Genomic DNA, 24,853 nt, shown 5'->3' with positions numbered 1-24,853 from the left:
ATATGCTGACACCTGTGCTCTGATGATTGCTCCAGGAAGACGGCAGTGGAGAATAGTTTTCTCTGCTGTTAATTCTCTTGTCTGCCTATTCTGGCAGCCAGATCTTGATATATAGAAGTAAAACACACTGAAGAAAAGTGGGTGGAGTTGAGGAAATGGTATGATACATTGCATACTTATAGTCACATAGTTACTTAGTGCAAGAGCTGGGGTTAGAACTCCTAATTCCTGGATTAGTATTCTGTATTGTATAGTAGGAGAGAGATTTATTCCATATAAGCAAGAAGTATTCAAACTGAAGAATCTGACTTATCTGTGTTGGTTGTACTACAAAATTTCTTAGTTAAAACTTTTATGTTGAATTTTCTTCTCCCTGCTGTAAACCCCTCCCCCCATTATTCTAAGTATTTAAAGGAATTATGGTATAAGTTGAACTTTTCTTGAGCTCTTGGAATTCTGTGTCAAATTTAACAAGGCAGACTTTAGTAAGGAAAACCAGAAGTTATCCAATGAGTGCAGAAAAAAAATATCCCAATTTAAGATAAGGAGACATGACGTAACATCAATAAAAGGAAAAAAAAAGAAAAAAGAGCACAAGTTAACAGCTCAGAATGAGCGAACAAAGTGATGTGGCTGCTGGAAATAAATACAGTCATCCTTTGCATTAGTAGTGGAATGGTTCCAAGTTAGAGTTACAAACAGTTTTTACCTCGATATTTAGAATAATTTTTCATAATGATCTTCATTGGCACCTAGTGATTCCCTGTAGCTTGAAAAGCCATTTTGAGATTGTCTAGATTTCAGGCATCTGGATGGTGGTTGGATTTAAGGAATTTCCCACTCTGAAATTCTACTTACTGCTCTCTGAGCACATTTATACTTTTATGTCATAACTCTAGCTGTTAGCTCTGTGAGGATCTTTGTCTCTGATTCAAGGACGTGTCACTGTTGCCTAGAATAGTGTCTGACATTCATAGACATTCAGTAAATGTTTGTTGAATGAATGAATGTCTCGTGCCTATACTTCTTCCTCTTCCTTGACACTCCTGTCCTGCTGGACTACCTTGTAAAATGTGATTTATCTTTGTTGGTTCAGCTCAGATGTCGCCTCTTCTTTCACAGAGGTTTTCTGTCTGTCTTAGGCTAGGTTGTTTCCTCTTGTGTTTCTATAGCACCTTGTTAATTCTACATTCCATTACATTGTATGAAATGAATTTATTGTGTAAACCTCTTTTATAGAGATTAACTCCTTTTGTGTCAGGATAATGCGTTTTGTTTTTATGTAATTTTTTTAGCATACTGCTTTGTAATATAGTAGGCATTCAGTGAATGTTTGATTTTAGTTTGGTTAGGTATTTGGTGAGTAAGGACCAAGTTGAGAGAAGTAAATCCATGCGTAGTTAGACAATTTTTCTATTTTTTCCTTCATTATTCAATGAAAACTTGGTGCTGGGTACTAGGACTATAGTTCAACAGATGTTCAGTGAAAATTATATGCCCAGCATTGTGCTAGTGGTTGTGGTGGTGGTGGGTGTTAACAAAGAATGGCTAAGATCTTAAGATGCTTACAACCTCTGTAATGGAATGAATAACACTAGTGTGTCTTAAACGATAGAAATATTGAATAGAGTAAGGTATAGTTTAAAAGATGATGAAAGAAGGATGCTGCCTTTTTCTATTCAAAATAAAGTTTGTATTTACCTTTTAGGAACTCAGTCTCCCTGAGGAGGTAGTTATTTGAGGGAAATCCTGCCTACATGGTTTAGGTTTTAACTAATAGGTCAGAAGCAGTGAGTGGAAAGGACATTTTGAGTCAAAAAGAACAAGCTACAGTGGTGGGAGAATGTAGATTAGGAAGTAGGAAGTTTTGTGTGACCATGGTATAGATAGCCAGAGAGAATTGGTCGTATGAGTCAGTAAACTTAGACCTGAGTCGTATGGTAAAGGATTTTGATTTTAAACTGAAGAGTTTCTAGACAGTAGAGAAGTACTGTTAGGTTTTTAAAATTTGTTTGTTTTTGTTTGGTTTGATGTTTCTTAATGCAGGGCAAAGTTGCACTTGAAACCCATGAAGATACCCAGATTGGAGTGGTGGGGTGGGATGGGCCACAGAGGGCTGTCCTAGCTGGGCTACTGTAATCGTTTAAGAAAAGGGAGGCAGGGGCTGGCCCCGTGGCCGAGTGGTTAAGTTCGCGCGCTCCGCTGCAGGCGGCCCAGTGTTTCGTCGGTTCGAATCCTGGGCGCGGACATGGCACTGCTCGTCAGACCACTCTGAGGCAGCGTCCCACGTGCCACAACTAGAGGAACCCACAACGAAGAATATACAACTATGTACCGGGGGGCTTTGGGGAGAAAAAGGAAAAAAAATAAATAAATAAAATAAAATCTTTAAAAAAAAAAAGAAAAGGGAGGCAAAGGGCCTGAATGAGAGTAATGGCAACGAGGGAAGAAAAGTAGTAAGGGAGAGGGTTTGGAAAGACATTTCTTGAACAGAAACACCTTTTCTTGTATACTCATAAATAAATATGAAGGGCAGGGTGGAAACATGGTAGAAGATGTTTTTGATTAATTTTAATAAAGATCAATAGTTAATTATATATAAAATATTGTCTTAATGTCTTCCCCTTTAGGGCCGGGAAGAAGATCCTCATGAAGGCAAAATGTGAGTTTGTGTTAATTATTAAAAGCAAAAAATATATATATTGTAAACCTACTAATTGGAAAACTTTGGCCAAACAATATTTCAAAGAAAATTGATACTTTTGGGGCTGACTTAAATTTTTTTTTTATTTGGCTCAGGAGTTGCTATCTAAATATTTTCTTAAGGACCTAGTGATAAAGTCTTTCTTTTAAACAATGAAGGAGGCTCATACCTATATGTACAACTCTTATATCACCAAACTGAAGACTTTCTGATAAGCATTACATTAATAACATTATGAATGCACAATTCCTCGCATTTTTCTCTACTTCCTTGTTGATTTATTCATCATCTTTCTTGTTTACATCACCACATCTTTTATATATTTTATGGTTCAGTTTTTTGGTTTTTTTAGTCAGAGAACTTTTCCCTAAGATCATAGTTGTCATATTAATAAGATTCTGCAAGTACTTTGTTTTCATAATCTTTTCAGGCTGATTTTAAGTATCTTATGAGAGCTCATTCAAAGACCAGGTGTTACAACACTTACTGCTTGCCACATTCTTCTCTTAGACTCCAGAAGTTATCAGCTGTACCCAATAACTTCTTATGGGAAATCACTCCATCTGATATTTCAGCCTTGCTCTCATTTTATTATGGTTCTTGAAGATCTGTTTTGTTGTCCTTCTCATCCCTTGTGACATTTATTTGTATATAAGTTTTCTTTTAAAGACCTTAACTCTTAATCCCAATTCTGTTGTACTCCTAGTATTTTAATAGACTGTTCATCTTCTAATATCTTTTCAGTCGCACATTTTTCCCTTACCATCCTGTCAGCATTTATGGATGGAATTTGTCTTACCTCTCAAGTGTTTTCTTATTCTTTGTTCTAACCATTAGGACATAGAACCATAAACTGAGTACTCCACTTTCTGTCACCTTATTTAGTTTCCCACCCTTCCTTAAGTGGAACGTATGAGTTATTTTCTGAGTTCATTTCCCTTGTTGTTCTATGTAGCTGCAAAATAGGCTCCGTGAGTGAGACTGTACCTTGTTGACTGTGTTAGTTTGAAGTCTCCCCACTACCTGTGTCGGGAGTTACAAATTCTGCTTAATGCTTGGCGGAGGCATACAGATAATGTAAGCAAGTGAAGTGAGTCAGGTGTGTCTGTTCCTATTTTTCTCAAATTACAATAATCTTGATCTTTCTTATTTTCCTTCTTGGATAGAGACCGAGGTACATGGAACTATTTCCTTACTGTAAGAAAACAACCCTGCAAGCGTGGGGATTAAATGGCAGCTAACATTAACTCTTTGTATTAGGGAAGACTGCAGGAAGTTGAAAACTAGAAAGTAATTGCCTCCAGGAAAGTGACTGCCCTGTCCAACTGATGTGTGCAGGAATGGGAGTCTAGTGTTTGTGAAATCTTGATTTTCCAGAGAAGCTAGAAATTTGTATTTTTCTCCCTATTTAAAATAATACCATAGATTTAAAAAGAAAAGAAGAAAATGTACCAGTAAATATTTGAAGCTACATCCACTTTTCTCATAGTGTAAAGTATAAATCCCACTTTCACTGTGAAATCTTTAATATCATTGTGATCGTTCCATTTTCTGAACTTATAATTTTCTACTCATTTGGTATTTAGCATAAGCTAAATTTGCACTGTTGGTTTCTTTTCTGTATTTGTCAGCTCCCTCTCATTTCCTAAGATGGAAACTGGCAGTAAAGTGTCGTCTGTGACATCCACAAGTACCCTTTGAGGCTAAACAGTCAGTGTAACTTCAGTTGTGTTTCTTTCTGGCTCCCTATTTCCATGACACGGGTACCAAGTCCTGATCATTTTATCTTCTAAAATGTTTCTCGAATGTATGGCTACTTCTCAATCTTAAGCAACTGTATTCTAGTTCAGGCCCTTTTCATCTCTCACCAGGGCTGGGTGTAGCAGTAAGCTCCATGTTGGTCTCCCTTGATGCCTTAGTCTCCTCAAATCCTTTTCTCCAGTAGCCAGAATCATCTACCTAAAATGCATTATCTAACTATCACTTTTTCATTTAAAATTCTTCAGTGGTTCTCTGCCATCTTTATCTTAGCAGAGCCTAGAAAGATCATCTCATCTAGCTCTTGTGTCTTCCCTTGGTCCTATCTCTTGTCATTTCTAGTTTTATACTCTACTCGCCAGTTTGCAGATCTTCACATGCTGCAATAGTACTGTTTTTCTCCTTTGCTCAAGCTACTTCCTAGGCCAGAATTCCCCTCCATTGTGTTTCGTTAATTCCTATTCTTACTTAAAGGCTTAACTCATTTATCATTCTTTCCAAGAAATCTTCCTTTATGTTTTCCCTGACACACTCTACCGAATTCGTGCCCTTGTCTGTTATTCCAGAAATGCCCTCAGTGTATACTTATCACTGCATTTTATCATATTTTCTACATTGCTTTTATATTTATACAATATTTGTGTCCCTTTTTCTTATTAGAATGGGGACTTCCTAAGAGAAGAGACTCATTTCTATCATTGGTGGAAACCCTGTGCTTGAAATATATACATTTTACACATAGGTAATAAATGTCTGAATGAGAAAACTCAGATCTAATCCTTTCAGAAACGATATTGTCAGTTTGTTCTCTAAACCCCATTTGTTGCCACCCCCTTTGAATTCCCCTTTTTTCTTTTATTCTAGCTGTAAAAATACACAATTGGCCTTCTAAGTCATCTAATCAACTCTCCCCCAGAATACAGAAATCCTGTTGTAGCGTTTATAGTAAATGGTCGTAATTTAGACTATTAAAATGCAACATGGAACCTCACCACCTTTTAAGGCAGCCTGTATTGCTCCATTTACTGTATACTTGCTTTATATTATTCGTAATTTGCATTGGGAGCCCCAGGAAATCTGAATTAGGGAGTTAATGGTTAGAATAGAGTTAAGGAGAGAATTTAAAAGTTTAAGATTTCATTCATTTGAAAAGGTAAAACAGTTATATTTTATACTTTGACCAGAGGTAATGTGGATGATTTAAAACCATGTGAACAGCCTTTAAACTTGGAACATTGGGCTTTAGAGCACTTGTAGGTTTAGTCTTGTAGTATTTTTACTTTCCAACTTGTTCTTTAAGCCACTATTAAAAATAGTTGTAGGGGCTGGCCCGGTGGCATGACGGTTAAGTTCACATACTCAGCTTCAGTGGCCCGGGGTTCACGGGTTCAGATCTCAGGTGTGGACCTAGCACACTGCTCATCAAGCCATGCTGTGGCAGTATCCCACATACAAAGTAGAGTAAGACTGGCACAGATGTTAGCTCAGGGACAATATTCTTCAAGCAAAAAGAGGAAGATTGCCAACATATGTTAGCTCAGGGCCAATCTTCCTCACCAAAAAAATAAAATAAAGTAATTGTAGACCCTAAAAATAGATGGCAAAGTGGTAGAGAGGTGATCTGGGGTTGTCAGCTTGGCATTAACATGTGTCAATCAGCAAGATAGATAATAGTCCTTTAGGTCAATGAAAGGAGGTTTTATGTAATTTAATTACTAGTAATTAATTTTTAAATCAGCTATGTCATTTTATTTTAGGGTAAAATTTAAATCATTATTATATGCAGTGGATCTTGACTGTAATGGCATTTATAATAATTTATAAAGGCTTATTTTAAGTATACAGAATATGAAGTACTTCAGCAATCTCATTTGCTAGGCCATAAGCTCAAGTAGAGATAGGAATACTAAGTCATTCTTTTCTTTCAGTTCTTGATGTTGGTTTCTACTCTTTCTCATCATTCAATCATATTTTCTGACTTTCAGTAAAGTATGTATCAGCCATGTTGATTTTATTTGAAGAGAGAACTTATCACATATTATAGGAAAATTTACTTTGAGAGAAATATGAGAAAAATTAATTCACTATATTTTTTCTGGGCAGTTCTATAGTGGGCTGTACTTGTACCACTCTTCCCTCTCAATAAAAAGAAAAGAGAATGCTAGCTATGTGTGATAACAGTATGTCATTATCAGAATTAAAATCATTGCTGTTTTTGTACTGGTAATTAATATGGAAATTATAGTTCATACTAGATAGTTGTTAATTTTTCTATATTTTGTTGAAATTATACGTTGAGAAAGTGTTGTAACAAATGTAAAAGGAATGAGATAATTTGATCAGTTGCATTACATTTATCTCATTATGTCAGCTTGAATTAAACTTATATTTTGTTGGTTGTTTAGTTTTGATCCTATAACAGCAAAAAATACTTTTGATTTACATATTTAATTTGTTCTCTTTTTAAGATGGTTCCATGGGAAAATTTCCAAACAAGAAGCTTATAATTTACTAATGACAGGTACTTGTATATTTACTTGCCTTTTCTAATGTCTTTATTTAAAAAGAACAATAAAAGAACCAATCATTTATCATATATTTTCCCTTTAGCGTTCATTTGATATTTATGCATATTGTAATTTCTTGCCCAGTGCAGAGACACTGGTGTTTTTTTGTTTTTTCATATTTTTAGTAGAAAACATAAGTGTAAAATTCATCGAAGTGTGTTTTGCTTCTGCCCCAGACCCCTGTCCTCTTCACTAGATGAGAGTTTTTTCTCTGTTTCTAGAAGTTTTCTGTGTGTGTATCTCACTTCCTCACTTCTGCACACATGCACTCCCAGGAACATGCAACACACCTTTTTCATGTTAGGATATATTTTGGGAGATCATTCCATATCTGCATATATGAATTTTCATTATTCTTAATGACCTAAGCTTTCCCTTGTATAAATACCATAATTTGTTATCAGCCTCCTATAGAGGAATGTTTTCATTATTTGCTGTTCAGCTGCAGCAGATGTTCTTGCATTTATCTTTGTGCACTTGTGGAATTATAAAGTTGGACCGTATTTAAAATATATTAATTTTGACATTTCCCAGAACTTTGTGGTTATAGTATATGCAAAGTAAAACCTGATTTTTGTATGATGGGTTTATTATTTAAAAGAAAAACCATCCTGTCATCATGTATCCTAACTAAATATTTAAGACTGAATTAACTTAACTGCCAAATATCTCTTCAGTAAACCATGCCTTATGAGGATCTGAGACAAGTTTAAGCCGTAATTTGTAATTTAGAAGTCTTAGTTCTTTAAAAAGAACCGGAGTTCAATAGTTTCTGTATATGGTGAATAAACTACTGCTTATTAAAGATGGTATCTCAGATACTGTCTTAAGCCCCAAGGCATTGCATTTTAATGTAATTAATACTTTGCTCTTTTGAAAGATTTGAGGTAGTTTTAAAAATGTTCAGTTTTATTGTGAAGATGTAGGTTGAGTAGGTTAAACATAAATTAAAGAACATGAGAATGCTATATGGTAATAATAGTGACCAAATGCTCAACCAAAATGACATGCTATCGGCTTTCAAAGTGGGACTAAAATATGTATTTTAGTGGATTTGCTGAATTTTGAATGTAAGTTTATATTTTCGAACTTGCACCACCAAATACTTGAGGCACTCACTCTGGTTTTAGGCAAGTAAAGCTGAAAAGGAACTAAACTTAATTTCCTTACATTAGTTTTTATTTTCTTTGGGTCATGTGCACTTTGAAGAATCTGGTGATTTTCTTCCCTGAGAAGTACACATAGGTACTTGCATGCACCATTTTACAGTAATTCCTACTCTTTGTACTGAACATGAAATTACTTGGTACTGAGTGCCTTGGCTAGATGATTGGAACTATTAGTAATTTACATAAAAATTACATCTAATACTCAACGTGTTCATTGTACTTTCCTAAAAGCAATCAAGTTCTGATCTTTTCTATGTCATTAGGACTTAAACAGAGAAAAGGCAAAGTATCTTAGTGTTAAGAGTCACTGCCAATTGAAGATAGCAAAAAGACTTCTCTAAAATCAATATGAAAATATTTAATATATGATAATTTGCTTCTACATGACTTTTCAGGATCATACCTATTGAATGAAGTATAGTGCATGCGTACTGATTTTGATAAGATACACAAATATTTCAGTTGTTTTCACTCTACCTTTGTAAGTTTTTGGTACTATTTTATTACAGTTACTACTTTTTACTGTGTAATCAGAAGCATTAAGTACAGAGTATTTCTAAGCAAAATTCACTTTAACTTTTTTAGACTCTTCCTATTAAGGGAATTTGCAAACAGAATATAGCAGTGTGAGCCAGTATCCCATGGCTGTGGTTAGAGTAATCTAACCTGTGCTTAGATTATTCTTTCCAAGTTATGACAGGTATAGACATTATTAACCAGAAGTCACTGCTACAAACGTCTGCCCAGTATTACATATAATAAAGACAAGCAACATCATAGGTGGTTGTGGCTCATAAACCAGAAAACACAAAAGAAAAAAACCCTGTCTTAAAATTGTCTTTATTGTAACACGAGTTCCTGGTGAAAATTTACCTATGTTTATGACTTTTGAATGTACTTTGTAATTATACTACTTAACACTTTTTCTTTTTTATTTGATAATTAGGGAATAAAACTAACAGCTTAATTTTTACAGTTGGCCAAGTCTGCAGTTTTCTTGTGAGGCCCTCAGATAATACTCCTGGTGACTATTCACTTTATTTTCGGACCAATGAAAATATTCAGCGATTTAAAATATGTCCAACACCAAACAATCAGTTTATGATGGGAGGCCGATATTATAACAGGTAAGTTGTGAGAAATTTTTATCTTTTACTTTTGGCAAAAGTAGTTGAAATCTTGATATATTAGTATATCAGATCCAAAATTATATAAAATACTTTTAATGTAATTTAGTAGTAGTCATGTCCAAGAATTCTTTGATAATGTCAAACATGAATATAAATTGATAACTTGTAACTTTTCCTTCCAAAATAATTTATGTTAATTTTTTTTGATTATGCACAAGCTATTCGCTAAATCCATATATTATCTTCAAAGGCAGCAAAACATCTAATCTAAGAAAAAGAAAATACATTACATTCTTTTATCAGTGAGACATTTTAATAGCAAGAAAAGGTTCTTGGAGTAACCTGACACTTACTACAAATGTCACCATTTAATTGGGTTGTTCTCAAGTTGATATTTCTTATTTGTAATTATTGGTTCCTACTACTCACCTTTAAAATTCTGAGTAAACTCTTTGCTTGTACCAAAACCCAGAATGGACTTGAGCCACTTGATTTAGGAAGATAAGTTAATTAGAAAAACGATATGATATAATGTCAGCTATTTCTTTCTGTATAATAGAAAGTAATCTTTCGTTTTATTTCTGAATGTAAAGGTTTTCCTGTACCGGATAACTCTAGGCTAGCATTGTTTTCCTCTTTTGGAAGCTTGCATAAATGAAAATGCTGGCGTTTGCCTCATTTAATCCCCTAATACCACAGCAGCATTCTCCATCCCATTTAGAAGTTCTCTCAGTTCCAGCTTGACCTTTGGGTGTATAGAGATCCAGCAGCTGGTTAATCTGGAAGACAGAAAACCAAAACCAAGTTCTAACTGCTTGCCAGAAGTTCAGTGGACACTTATAAGACGTGAGATGGAACATATGAGTCTATAGACAGTTGGATCCTTTTGCACATGTCATATATAAGCTGCTTGAGTACTTTGTGCATTACAGTCTGGTCTAAGCATCCTCACTGAAAATCTAGCTAGCTGCAATTTGAGCTCTTTGTCAAGGTAAATTAATTTTTCCCATTGTTTAGTTTTCCAGGGACTTGGAATATATAAAACTATAAATTGAAAACATCATATTCTTAATTGAATTGATAAATGTCTACCGGGAGACTTTGTTTAAAAGATAAAATAATTAGCAGTCATATACCACATAATGATGTTTTCAGTCTATGATGGACCGCATATATGATGGTGGTTCCATAAGGTTAGTACCGTATATGGCCTAGGTGGGTAGTAGGCTATACCATCTAGGGTTGTCTAAGTGCCCTGTATGATGTTCACACAACGACGAAATTGCCCCATGATGCATTTCTCAGAATGTATCTCCGTTAAGTGGTGGGGAAAGTTTGTTTTATTGACTTAAACTTCCGTATGATACACATTCTGCAAAGATGAAAGTTCTTCCTACATAATGGAGGCGGTCTGTAAAACATAACAAGGTAGTCTTTTTTGTTGATGAAGACCAGAATGAAATAGGAAGAAGTATTTGATGTATATTTCTTTCCAAAGTATTGCAAAATTATTAGTCTGACTTTAAAAAAATTTAAGCATGTTAATTTAGTGTTCATGTTCGTTCCCCCAAATCTTTGACTTTTTGACTTTTTATTCCCTATGGGTATGTTTATCTTATAAAATTCAGGAGTATTGTTTCTAGTTTTAATACTAAAAAAAATGTTTTTAAGGAAAGCCAGAATTATGTGAATCTGATGCCTGGATAGTGGCAGTTTTTATAATTGTTTTGGAAGTATATGTTCCATTTCAGCATTAGTGTCAGTAATGAAGTAATTCCCAGGAAGATACACCTTTATGATTATCATTTATTGTGTAGATATGTTAGTATTAAGTTGGATTATCCAAGAAATCTAAGTAACAGAGCCATACTCCGCTGTCGCATCTCCCCATTAGCCCTACGTTAGTCTTCATTAGAGTGGTAGCAGTTATTTCTGTTTCATTTAGAAACTGCTTTGTTGAGACATAACTTTAAACTTCCTATGTTCAAAAGTTTAGAAAAGTAGGAGAGGCGTTTAACAGTGGGTATAATTCAGCAAACGTTTATTGACTAATCTACTTTGTGAAATTTATTATACTGATCCTGCACCTATACATTGAAGAAAAAGATACTGTTCCTACATTAGGAGTGTTCAGGTCTGTTAGGAAAGATGGTTGGCTGGCTGTCATAAATTTAGGGATGTACCAAATACACATAGGAGAATCGGTGGGAAGAGTGTTGTTCAGATGGCGGTGAAAAGGGAGAGGGAGGATTTTGGTCAGACCTTGAAGATTACTAACATTTATCTAGGGTTCAAGAAGGGAAAGACTTGGTTTTATTTATTAAGTAAATTACTGAAATGAAAGTATAGGACACAGTATCTCTGGAAACTCACCTTTATTTTACAAACAAATCTATAGTGGACTTAGTTTAGTTTTCTGAAACATAGGTCTCTGATTTCATGGCTAGAACGTTTATGGAATGTGTAGGAAATTTTGGTCTGTTGTGTCTTCCTTGACCGTTCCTGTAGGTGTGTCTGGGTAGACTATAAATTAAAGAGTAATTTTTTAAAAACCTTAAAAGTCCAGCTCCTTGGTAAAAATATATCTGATTGGTTGCCACACACTTTCAAGTTTTCTCCTGGGCAATCTGAAGTGCACTCCACAACAGTATACTGTTCTTTCAGCTCATGGACAAGAATTACATTGAGGCGCTACCACACGATTGATTGCATTTTGCAGTTACTGAGCCAGAAACCTTCAATATTTACTGTTTTTTCATAGATTTGATGCTTTTTGCTTTGAAACACATCGTTATCTCTGTGGTGGTATCTAGCTATCTTCAACTATATTCTTTTCTGATTTTCATTTTTCTTTTTACATTTTTAGATTTATGTGTGGTATTACATTTTTCCTTTAAAAACTTGCAATCTTCCTTGTCCTTTTACGATAATACCTTTTTACTTGTCTCAACCACCATCTATCTCCTCCTTGTGTTAAATGCTGCCTCTGGTATTTAGTTCCTCTTCATTCATATTCATTTTTTAATTATCTTTTCAAGTCTTTATTTTGCTTTTTAACATTATTTATATTTGGTTTAAATTAATTTTCTGGTATAGCAAAGATACTTTATCTTTCGAGAGAGAGAGATGTGTGTGCATATATATACGTGTGTGTGTATATATATATACATATACACACACATATATATGTATATATACGCATATATCTCCAAAGATAAAAGATATATATCTGTTCTGATTATTCTATCAAGTAGGAAGAGCTGTGAAAAAAACAAGTGACATCTATATTCAATTATCTATCTCTATATATTCTAATTATTATATCAATAGGAAGAACATGGAAAAATCAAGTGGTTTAGGTTAAATAAGATCTGTATTGAGAAATGTTTCTGAGCTGTCCCTAAAATATCCATTCCTTCAGTGTATTAAAGTTTAAAATTCTAGGGTTTAAATATTCAAGACAATAAAATGGCCTACTGATTATAGAGAAACACTTTTATGTTAAAAAAACTCATTATGTCATGCAAAAATTTGTGTTAAAATACATTATATAGTCATTTTATTTTCAGTTTTGTTTTATTTATAATGTTTCCCAAATATTAAAAATATTTTTAGCACTTTTTACCAAAATCATCAATAAGCCTTTCCTGTTATAGCAGTAATCCTGCATGTAAGATTAGCTCCTGATCTGTCTATCTGGTTTTTTTTTAATTTGCTTTTGATTTTGCCTGCTGTTTTTATGTTTTATGACTGAACTCCATCTGATTATTATAAAAGCAGAATATGTAGACATTTTGATGATAAAAATTTTTAAGTTTACTTGAACTCACCACTTGTTAATAAATGCCATTTCTCTTTAAGTTCTTCTTTCTCAGTCTCTCAGAAATACTCTTGTAAAAAAAGTGAACTTTTAATCCTTTCCTCACTTACAGTGACTTTTTGACTATGTCTATGGAAAATTGAATCTCTGACTCAGGTATTCTGACCTGTAAATGAATATTGGAAACATTCTTGTTTTTGTATATTTGGGTTATATGCTTTGGAAAAAACTTGTAAATAGATAATTCTTTCTAACAGGGTTTGCATGTATTTTCAAGATTTGCAATTTTTAATGAGATAAATTATGTCAATGTTGGTAATTTTTATTTTAACAGCATTGGGGACATCATAGATCACTATCGAAAAGAACAAATTGTTGAAGGGTATTATCTTAAGGAAGCTGTACCATTGCAGGTTAGTGTTGTTTTTCCTTCTGCAATAATTAAATTTTATTTTAAATGCATTTTTCGTGGTATGTTCTGCACACATTCATGTATTTAAAATCGGGTAAAATTTAAAACTGCAGATTATTCAGATTATTTCAGGAAATGAATTGTAAGAGATTGCTTATTTTTTATTTATGTTGGGTCTGGATAATTAGGAAGTTCTTGGTGGCTTTTTGAGAATACATGCAGTGGTGGGGGCAGAAGCCAAGTTGTACTGGGTCAAGGAGTGAGTTTGAGGCAAAAGTGGAGACAGCAAGGATAAATCACAGTCAGGCTTATCTAGGTGAGCTTGGGGAGTAAAGAAAAGGGAAAAAATGGTAGCTAGAAGATGATGTTGGGCCAAGAGGGGTTTAAACTTTTTATTTACCTATAGTTTAATGTTGAGAGAGTTTTGAGCGTGTCTGTAGACTCTGGGAAAAGCCAGTAGTAAAGAGGAGGGTGACAGTAGTGGGTGAGGGATGCGGTGTTGGCAGTACTTGATGAACAAAGTCCTAGAGAAGGCAAGAATGACTAAAATCTAGAACATAGGAGGAAAGATGGGTCTTGAATGATGGGTGTTGAATTTAGTTGCTTAGTGCATGAGGTGATTGATTAGCCTGTTTCTTTCTTCTCATACTTTCTGAAGTGTGCTGGGGAAGGTTATAGCAGGGCTTAGAAAAAGATACTTGAAAAGAGTGATTAAGAGTTTTCCTAGGTGGAAAATGGAGGTAGTGACATTCCAGGGATGTAAAGAAGGACTGAGGGGTTTTGGGTTACCCACCTAAACTTGGGTAGCAATTTATAGCATCTCTGGCTTCTCAAGTTTTCCTCCTCCTAACAAGTTAGTTACAGGTGGTTGTACCTACTACTCAGTCATTACAGCTGTGGGGGCGGTGTGTGTGGGGATCATTATTCTGATGCCTAATATAAACTAAAGAATCATCATCTGATCATATTTTAATCTATCTTGCTTCATTTCCTCATGCTTTTCTGGTCAAATGTGAGGGCCGTGAAAGAGGGGTTTTGTGTTATATTCCCACTGCCTAGAATAGTGCCTGGCGTTAGGTATTCAGTCAGTATTAATTGAATGAATGGTTGTCTGCTTTCCACTAGGAAAGCATTTCAACCTCTCTGTATTATCACTAGTGTGGCCTAATCCCATTGTGCTTGCTGTTATCTCCGTGTCAGTCTCTTCCTCTCTATCTAAATACCGCTAATTTAAGATCCATTTCAAGTTTCATGTCCTGCTTGACACCTTCCTAATAAACTAGGCAGCCTTGATGTACCACTTTTGTTGACAGTTCTGGCAGACCTTGGCTGTTCACTATTCTGATTACTGTATATATAAAACTAACCCTTTTTTCCCCCTAACCGCATGGTGTGGTAGGTGCTTTCTTAGAAACCACTGCTCGGGGTCTTTTTCTTAGGACTCAGAGGTGCCTTTATCTCTGGACGGCAGATCCTGCCACTCAGTCCCCTTGTATACCTTGAAGTCTGATTCACATTGGCTGTTTGAATTAATGATAGTTTTAATTTGTTTCATAAGTCCACAAATTTTATTTTGTCTACAATTAAGCCATACATTTTTCCCATCCTGAATTTGTGCTTAGAATTTTCTAATTTAATTTTTTGTTATTTAAAAAGTAAATAGCATATGACGTCTAGTAAACTTTTGTACTTAAGTTTTAAGGTTTCAAGAACACTTCCGGGGTTGGCCCTGTGGCCGAGTGGTTAAGTTCACGCACTCTGCTTCGGCGGCTCAGGGTTTTGCTGGTTTGGATCCTGGGTGCGGACACGGCACCGCTAGTCAGGCCACGTTGAGGTGGTATCCTACATGCCACAAATAGAAGGACCCACAACTAAAATATACAACTATGTACTGGGGGGATTTGGGGAGAAAAAGCAGGAGAAAAAAAAAGATTGGCAACAGTTGTTAGCTCAGGTGCCAATCTTAAAAGAAAAAAAAAAGAATTACTTCCAATATACAGCGTGGCCCACTCGTGTTACTGTGTCATAACTGAACAAACCTCAAATTGTTGTCATTTGCAGAAGTGCCTATAATGCGTTGAATACTTCAGAAATAACTGATGCTGATTACAAAGCACTTGATTATTACATAAAAACTATTAAATGCTTTGTGAAGTCTATTATTTTGGGGCTGGAGTAAAAGTAGGTTACAGTAGAAGTTTGGGAATCGTAACGCTTACCTATCCTTCCCAGCAGGATTCTACCTAGTAAAGAACACAAAGGCTGGTAACCTCCTTCTGTTAATTGAAAAACTGATTAGCTAGCAGAAATAGTTCACTTCCCCTGAGGTGACCATGCATACCTCGACTCGGGGTGAGGTGCTGGAACAGAAGGAGCAGAGTCCCAGCTAGCTCTGCTTACTTTGTGGAGCTAACACTGCTTAAGACAGATATTAGAAGAGAAGGAGGAGCCTTTTGAGACAGTGCACCCACAATAAAAATAGCCAACATTTTTTGAGCACTATGTTTCAGGTACTGTTTCTTATATGCATTAATTAATTAAAATTTTCATCAATTTGATGAGGTTGATACTGTCATTATGCCCATTTTACAGATAGGGAAGCGGAGACCAGAGAAGTTAAATAAACTACTTAAGGCATCAAGTCAGCCTTGACTCTTCTCTTTCTCTCCTCTACTCTATATCCAAACTGTCTGAAACGTCTTGCAGACTCTGCCTTCAAAATGGATCTAGAATATGACCATCACCAGAATCTGACTTCATCTCCCTGTTTCTACCTTTGCCCCCTTAATGCCACATAACAGTCAGAGGGATCCGTTTAAAATGTGAGTCAGATCACGTCACTCCTCTGTTTAGTGCTTGCAGATGTTCTTCATTTCATTCAGAGTAAAAACCAAAGTCCTTATAGTGGCACAAGGCCCCTAGAAGGGCATCGCATTGGTCCTCTGAACTCATTTCTTTATGCCATCCTTCTCTCTCACTTGTCTCCACTCATACTGGCTTCTTTGCATATTTTTAAAAATATGCCAGGATCTTTCCAGCATCAGGATCTTTGCTCTAGCTGTTCATTCTGCTCAAAATGATTTTCCCGCAAATAGCCACTTGCCTCACTCTCTTCTTTCAAGTTTTGCTCAAAAATTAGTTTCACAATGTGACTTACCCATGCACCTTATCTTTAATACTGTTACTTGCCCTACTTTTAAAGCACTTACCATCTGTTAACGTACAATACGGTTTACTTACTTGTTATGTGTGTTATCTCTTTCCCTCATTAGAATATAAGTTCCTTGACAGTAAGGATCTTTGATTTGTTCACTGAAATATCTCAGGAACTAGAACAGTGCTTTGCACTCAACAAACATTTATTGATTTAATCTGGAGTTTTCCTAGCAGTTAAGTGACAGGCAGAATTTGCAACCGAAGTCTGGCTTCAGGAACCTGCATACCTAACTTCTCTGCAAAAGCTTGCTTCCGTGGCTGTCAGACTCTCACCGTCAGATTATCTACTTCCCTTGAGGAGGAGTATATAAGAATCCCTTCTCCAAAACTGTGTAAAGAATAGATCAACAAGCCTTCCCTCCTATCATGCAGTGATTTTCTAGAACTTGGAGGGTGACCTGTGCCCTTGCTCATAGTGTCTTGTAATACATTGGAATCCTTTAGGAGTTGTAGATCAGTACATCAGCCCCTACCTTAATATAAGTTAGAAGAGACCTATATAGATTATCTTGAAATCAGATATTTAAGTCCAAATATTAGTGTAGTATTATGTTTTAAATAACAGTCTACAAATAGGCCTCATTTTACTGCTAATACTAAATAGTATCACTATTGAAATAAAGACTAAGTACAAATCTATGTAACCAGGAAGGTAGTCATCAGTATCATCTGGGCCCAATGTGTCCTTTTTAAATTTTTATATTCTTAAGTCATTTTAAGAATAATTTGTAGAAGTAGGAATAAAGAGATAGTCCAAAAACAACTTTGTTAGAAAATGTAATAAGAATTTCAAGGTAGCAAACCCAAATTTTTGTTCCATATTGCCTTGGTTATGAAGAGTTACTACATACCTGAAATGGGCAGTGTCTTTTGAATGCAACTAACTGGTCGGTCATCCACTGGCTTGCATGGACCTGGAACATGGCCATTTTGTAAATCCTAATACCAGATTTCAGATCAATCTCTAGTAAGTTCTTTCTTTTACTATTTTTATTTTTACTATTATTTACTATTATTACTAGAATATATAATTTACTCTGATTCTTCTTCTCACACTTTCACTGTCAAAATGCAATACTGATTCCAGATTTTAAATATATCTCTACTGGGTTCTAGTTTATGATTCTTTCTTGTTGTTCTCCTACTTGCATTATCAAATGCAATAGTTTTGAAAATTTTGATGGTTCATAATTGTGTTGGAAAGTATAGTCTTCTTTGGTCCGTAAGTATAAAATACATTTTATGTTTAGATTGATAAACATCAATTAGAATGATCAATATGGTGAATTTTTTTATTTCTACATTATATGTTTCCTCTTAGTAACCTTTGGATACAAAGTTCCTTTTGTCCACTTAGAAATCATATTAAGTAAATCTTGGTGCATAAACATACATAAAATTTAAAGAACCCTCTTTCCTTTTAGCAAAACAAGATAATCTAGATTCTTGTCACAAAATATTGCATGATGTCCTTCCTACTGAATTACTAACTAGATGAGAATACCATATTTCGTTTTTTTCCTCTAGAAATATATCATTCACTCAGCAATTCTTGAGTTTGAGAAAATTTATCAAGGATCTTCGAAGAATTATCATCTGAGATTTTGCTTATCGAAATCACTTTTATCATCACAGTGGAGCTTAGAGCGCTGCTGTTTCTTTGCCTTCATCTTCTGATTCTTTTCATGCTTGTCAAACATCTTCCTGTGTCAGTTTTTCTCTTTGCTATTATGAGCAGAAAATTCAGAGTTCTGAATTTTCAGCTGTCTTCAATGGAAGCTAGTAAAAAGACAACAAAGATGGTGTTTCATACTTTTTTGAAAAATGCTGTGATAGTTGGCAACACGGTAAAAAAGGCAAAGGGTGGTGCAGTAGAGATACTTTATTTCACTGCTGCATCGTCCTCTAGGCTGAGGGTTAGCAAACTTTTCTGTAAAGAGCTAGATAATAGATATTTTAGGTTTTGTGGGCCATTCAGTCTCTGTCGCAACTACTAAACCCTGCCTTTGTAGGTGAAAGCAACCACAGACAATATGTAAAGGAATGAGCGTGGCTATGTTCCAGTAAAACTTTATATCCAAAAACAGGCAGTGGGCTGGATTTGGCACGTGTGCCATGGTTTGCCAACTGCTGTGCTTTAGCGTACTTGGGAATAATTGTTGAGTGATGATGAAATGCTTCCTAGGATGATAAAGCAGCAGAGTGTTTCAGGATATAGGAAAAATAAGATTCACGAAAATCCCATATCGTAGATTTTATAAAAGGATCAGCTAGCCCTGTGAAATCTCTAAAGAAACAAAGTGATAAAATATTAATCCTCGCGAATAATAAGAACTGCTCAGAAAAGAAACTGAAAAACTAAAACTGAGTCCATTGGAGCCCGATGGCAATACTGAAGATTGCTTTATTTTGGAAAGGTCATTCTAAAGGCGCTCTTCTCTTTATGTTCTTCCTGATGTCATAATTCCTTTTGTTATTTGTGGGGATTTAGCAGTTAAGACACATTCCTTCCTAAAAGTCAAGATGTTGCATAAAATCATGCAATAAAAACCACAGGGTTTCAGAAAAGTGGGGTTAGGGGCACAACACTAAAAACTTCATCAGTGACACGTAAAGACAAGAACCTAATAAAAATGTAGCGTAGTTTTTATACATGCTAAATGGTTAAGAAGTATTTAAATACTGCAATAAATATGGCACTTTACCTTGAAAAAGACTTGAAGTTTACCTGTGAAAGAGGCCATCAGAAGGATTGTGAATATTATGAAGTGGTGGAAGGTGGATTATCTGAAATCAGTCAGAGTTGTAACACCAGCTGTGGATAGCGGGGTATGGCACATAACACGTGGAGAACTGAAGGGGCTCGTGGGTAGTCGAGTGTGTGTTTGTGTGTTCCCACGCATCTCACTTGAGCTGGGTGCGGTTTTCTGCATTCACCTAGTCTTTCTCGTGGATGTAATTGGGCGTAAGCAAATGTGAATTTCCTTTCTGCTTAAATTGGCTCCCTCATTTATCAGTTATGTTGGGACAAATTCATGTTTTCAAAACAATGTTATTTGCTGTAAACACAACAAAACTGACTGTATTTTTGAAAACAGCTGATTAGTTGCCCATGTTCTTGAGAAATGGTAAGGGAACCTTTTTGAGAATTTCTCTGGGAAGCAAAAGATCTCTTAATATATGTGTTGCACGGTTTTAGATTTTTTAGTATTAAAAGCATTTTTTTAATGTCTAGATAGACATACCATCTGGTTTTTAATTGGTAGTTTACTAGATTTTACTTCATTTCCATCAAGAATTCATGAAATAATTTTAATATTTTTAAAATTCAGGATCAAGAACAAGTACTCAATGATACAGTGGATGGCAAGGAAATCTATAATACAATTCGTCGTAAAACAAAGGATGCCTTTTATAAAAATATTGTTAAAAAAGGTTATCTTCTAAAAAAGGGTAAGTGTAAACTTTTAAGACTGAAGATCAATTTCAGTATTTTACCATTAACATTTCCTAGATGCGTTGTAAATATTGGATACAAAGCTTGTCATTGAGGTATGTATTTAGTAAGCTGTTTTGATGTGAATTATTAGTAGCTGACCCTTGTTTAGAGCTTTTGTGTAGGCATCCTTTACAGTCTAGAGCCCGGGTGTGTTAAGTGTCTATTTCCACGCAGAGGTTTAGGAGATAAGCTACATACTTCCCAGTAAGTCTTGACCCCCTCTCTGCCTTATACTTTTTTTTTTAAGTTACTGCTTATGGCACTTGGCACATTCACGGTATTGATGTTTCTGTTTTATAGATTTGCCTCAATTTGACGTTAAGAAATGTTAAGGGATTGGAGGGGGCATGTGGTTAGTGGAAGAGTTTTTTTTCTTATGATTGGAAAAGAATTACTCTTAAGCAAGAATTTTAAAGATTAATCATAATGAAATCTCCGAAGATGTAGTTAAGGTGCCCTTGTCATTTACTCTGTGATTCATTAAAACAAGCAGTGTAACAAAAGTCATTTTTCTACAGATAAATCAGGCATATTCTCATTTTGTAAGGAGTGGTGTGTTATTTAAACTTTGGAATAAAAGTTAAAATATTTATTTTCAGCAATGATAATTTTTATGATTTTAATATATGTTACTTCACAGTTCATTATCTGGCTAAGGGAAAACAATTTTGTTTTTAACAGGCAAAGGAAAACGGTGGAAAAATTTATATTTTATCTTAGAGGGCAGTGATGCCCAACTTATTTATTTTGAAAGTGAAAAACGAGCTACAAAACCAAAAGGATTAATAGATCTTAGTGTATGTTCTGTCTATGTTGTTCATGATAGTCTCTTTGGCAGGTAAGAAATTGTTTTCCTATTTTTTTTGAATTCTTTTAATACTAAATAGTGATCATTTCAAAGCATAGCAAACTAATTTTGACAGCCCTAAAATCATCTGAAAATGTCAGATTTGATTTTAGACTAACCTATGCATAAAATTCTACTACACTGTATTACATAGAAGTCTTTGGGATGACATTTCCAGTAGTAAGACTTGATCTGTGTGTAGCATGTTTCTTCCCTGCCCTGTACCTGACAGTATTGGGTACACTCAGTTGTACTATTAACTTGATAGGCATGTTCCTAAGAAATTTGAAATTCAGAAACAATCATAATATAAAAACAATTATTTCAGTAGGAAAGAGGAGAATATTTCGGAATTGAAATGAAAACATTTTTTCTTACATTAATTTCATAGTTTTTTGAAAAATAAATAAATAGAAATGTATAAGCTAAATCCTGAATCTCACAAGGCAAATCCCGCTCTTAATTGCATCTAGTTTTTTGTTCAAGAAGAATGGCCTTTCTTTACCTTTCACCATTGGTTTTATCAGTAAGGCACTTTAGAGTCTTTTTAGGTATACTTACCACTTTATTACCTATAGTTATGATTTACAAAACACAAAGCAATTAAAACAAATGTTTTTAACAACTGGTTTTTCTGCTGCAGGGTGGCTTTCTACCAGGCAAATCTAGTTTTATCCTATTTAAGTTGGGAAAACTTCAAGAGAAATACCTGTAGAGCATACAGCCCTGTCATTTCTTTTTTCCAAACTGTGTTTAGGAGATCACATTAGTGTCATTTGTAATTTTAATAGATAATTAGTTTTTTTTAAATGATCAAATAGGTTTGGGAAATGCTGAACTGAACAAATAGTTTTCCTTACAGGAGGGCTTTTTGGAGTCTCATCCAGTGGTTTGCATTGTGAATCACTAAGAGGGGAGTATAATACAAAGTATTTTGTGAATTCATTTGACCTTGATACTCTTTTTTTTTTTTTGAGCACTTTAATATCTCATAAAAGCAGCTATTTAAAAAAACAAGCAAAAAAAGTTTGGCTAAGATAGGATTTCTTAAGACTTTTTTTCCTACCATATTTCCATATTTCCCACAATATGGGAATCTTGGCCTGCAGGCGTGGTTGGATCAGATCTCTAGCTCCTTTTCCTCTTTCTGTTCTGCCTTCCTTTGTGTGTGCTGGATTCGTACTCACAAACCAGTTTCCTTCATGGTAGCACGGTGGCATACAGTTTCAGAGAAAGGAGAAGTAAGCATTCCCCCAGTCACTATTGAAAATCCTGAGAATATGCTATAGAGCCACCTCTGAATGAGTCTCTGGTCTTGACTTACCTGAAGTAGCAAAGGAATGAGATTATTTTCATAAAGTGAGGCCTCTGGGTGCCCAGCCCTGCTGCTGGAGATGATCCCAGCCAAATAGTGAGGCTTCTATACTCTGGGGGTGGGTGACATGGATGCTGGGGAGACAACCACACTATTCACTGCCAAATGTAATTTATTAGTGCTATGAGCAGTTGCAAGAGGGAAGAGATTTTGGGGATAAGCTTATTGAGAGAAGTAATATGAAATAGGTGGTTCTTTAGCTGAGTCTTAGAGGATGGGTCTGAATTCATTTAGATAGAGCAGCTTCCGAACCAGTGTGCCATAAATATGTGATAGGTGTCTCTTGAGATATTGGTTGTTGTAAAGTGTTATCAGAATAAAAATATTAAAACAAATGTTTCACATTTCAAATATTATACAACTTGAAATTATATGATTCCTTCTGTTAACTGTTCTAATTCATTATTATGGCAAAAGAATTGGTACATAACACTTGTAGACAGAAAGCTCCCTATAGTGGCCATACCTCAGTACTTCCCTCTGACTTTCTTCTTAAATCACCCAGTTCCTCTGAATATTACTTTATTCACAGTTTTTTGTTGATCATCAATGAAGTTACTTTTTGTGTTCATATGTAAAACTGTTTCATTTTGCTTTTTACATTTTTTAATTAAGAAAAGTTAAAATTGTTTTCATTATTGTAAAATATATGAGAGTTCTTGAAGTAAATATAATTAACTTAGTTATTTCTTTCATTGTTTCTTCTTTCGGAGCAGCTTCAATGTACAGATATTTACTTTTTCCACCAGAAAGGATAATTTAATGATTAAAGCTAGAAAGTCATTAAATTCAGAAGATAAAAACAGTAGCAGTAATTTAAAAAATTCAACCTATTAACTAGGCGGCTTAATAAGAAATGTATTGAATTTAGATAGCTAAATCCAGTAATTCTTCTCTTCCTCAGCAAAAATATTTTATTTGCATAAAAGTTATTGAGTAAATCATTGGTGTCAAGCACATTGTGCTGGCACCATACCACTAAAGAACTGTAAAGCTGCAAATAAAACAGTTTCTTCCCCCTCTCCCCCAGCCCTCTTCTCATAGATCTGTTCCTACAGTATCAGTTACACTTGGAAAGCTTGTTGGGAGAACGTGCAGTTAACAGCTAAAGCTAAAGCCAGAATGTTTCACATAAAGTTGCAGAATTGCTTGTTCTACCGGTCTGCATGGAAATTGTCCACTCTATGTTTGAGGCCAAAAAATCAAAAGAGATAGAAGAGATACCACTTTCAAATAGTATGAGACAGTTTGTCTAGACCTGAATTCTACATTAAATAATATTATAAAATGGAGACTAATAAAATGCAAGCTATTTCAGCTGCATGTGTTTCCGGTTTTATGGGAGGAAATGGGATCAGAACGCCACCTGCTGTTTGATACCCAAGTACATAAGCTGTCCAAAAGAAGAGTTTTGTTAAAGTTCGTTATCTACAAGAAAAAACTTTTTGGTGAATGATTCTCACTTTGCAGATTTATTGAAGAATGAGTGAACTTCCTTAAAATTACAAGTACAACACAAAAAGATATTAATGTGTTCTGACAGTTTATGGATTCAAAGCAGAAATTCAACTTTGGAAAAGTGAGGTTAAAAATGATTCACTAGTAATACTTATTATAACTTGAATAAGATGAATCTGAAAGAATTATTAAGAGTAATAAAGCAGGATCTGTGTAAGTTTAGGGAAAAGCTTTTACCATTATTTTGACATACTGTATATGAACAGGTGCAACTGGATTGAAAACCTGTTTGCACTGTCAAAAGAGAGGTGAACATTACACTTGCCAATTAAAGAAAAGAACTGCTAGAGTTAAAGATCAGATCTTTGAAGTACAATTTAAAGAGACTGAATTATTCCTCTTCTGGTTAATATCAAGAAAGGAGTTTGTCAGGTAGTGAGAAAACAGTAAATACACATTGACCATTTACTACAAGATCACAGCTTGCTTCTTATGTAGAGTTTCTTGTTGAAGGTGACTTTCAGGAATTTGAAGGCATTTTAAAAGTCTTGGTCATGAATTGTATTTAATAATACCCAGTGTAAACCTGATATGAAAAAGTTATGTCCATGGGAAGCAAGCACAAGTCTTTTATTTTAAAAAACTGAGTTTTTCCCAAAGTCTGCCCGTTTACCATCACCTATATTTTTGTGTGCCTTACTGTGAAATAGTTGGGAAGCACTGAGAAAGACTGAATGCCAAGGAAAACAGCATCGGCAAAGTATATTTTAAGGAAGTGAAAAGACATCACTACCAGATAATAGAACTGGTAGAAAATAGGTCGATGTCAAATTATGTGTCATAGAATGCAAAATATCAGAGCACAAAAGGGGAAACTGGATGAATGCTGTTATCTTCT

At 34.9% G+C, this 24,853-nt stretch overlaps 1 protein-coding gene across 1 annotated transcript in view; it reads left to right on the top strand.

Annotated features, from left to right (window-relative positions):
- Positions 1-24,853, top strand: part of RASA1 (RAS p21 protein activator 1) — a 101,412-nt gene that overhangs the window by 52,940 nt on the left and 23,619 nt on the right. The window contains exons 6-11 of the mRNA XM_046666010.1: positions 2,631-2,662; positions 6,931-6,983; positions 9,175-9,325; positions 13,483-13,561; positions 20,109-20,229; positions 20,957-21,113. Coding sequence (XP_046521966.1) covers positions 2,631-2,662; positions 6,931-6,983; positions 9,175-9,325; positions 13,483-13,561; positions 20,109-20,229; positions 20,957-21,113 — 593 coding nt within the window. The remainder of the gene's footprint in view (positions 1-2,630; positions 2,663-6,930; positions 6,984-9,174; positions 9,326-13,482; positions 13,562-20,108; positions 20,230-20,956; positions 21,114-24,853) is intronic.

This window comes from Equus quagga, chromosome 7 (assembly GCF_021613505.1).
Source record: "Equus quagga isolate Etosha38 chromosome 7, UCLA_HA_Equagga_1.0, whole genome shotgun sequence".
Classification (NCBI taxonomy): Eukaryota; Metazoa; Chordata; class Mammalia; order Perissodactyla; family Equidae; genus Equus; species Equus quagga.
The sequence above is the reverse complement of the archived record's forward strand: the minus strand, read 5'-3'. Positions and strand labels throughout refer to the sequence as shown.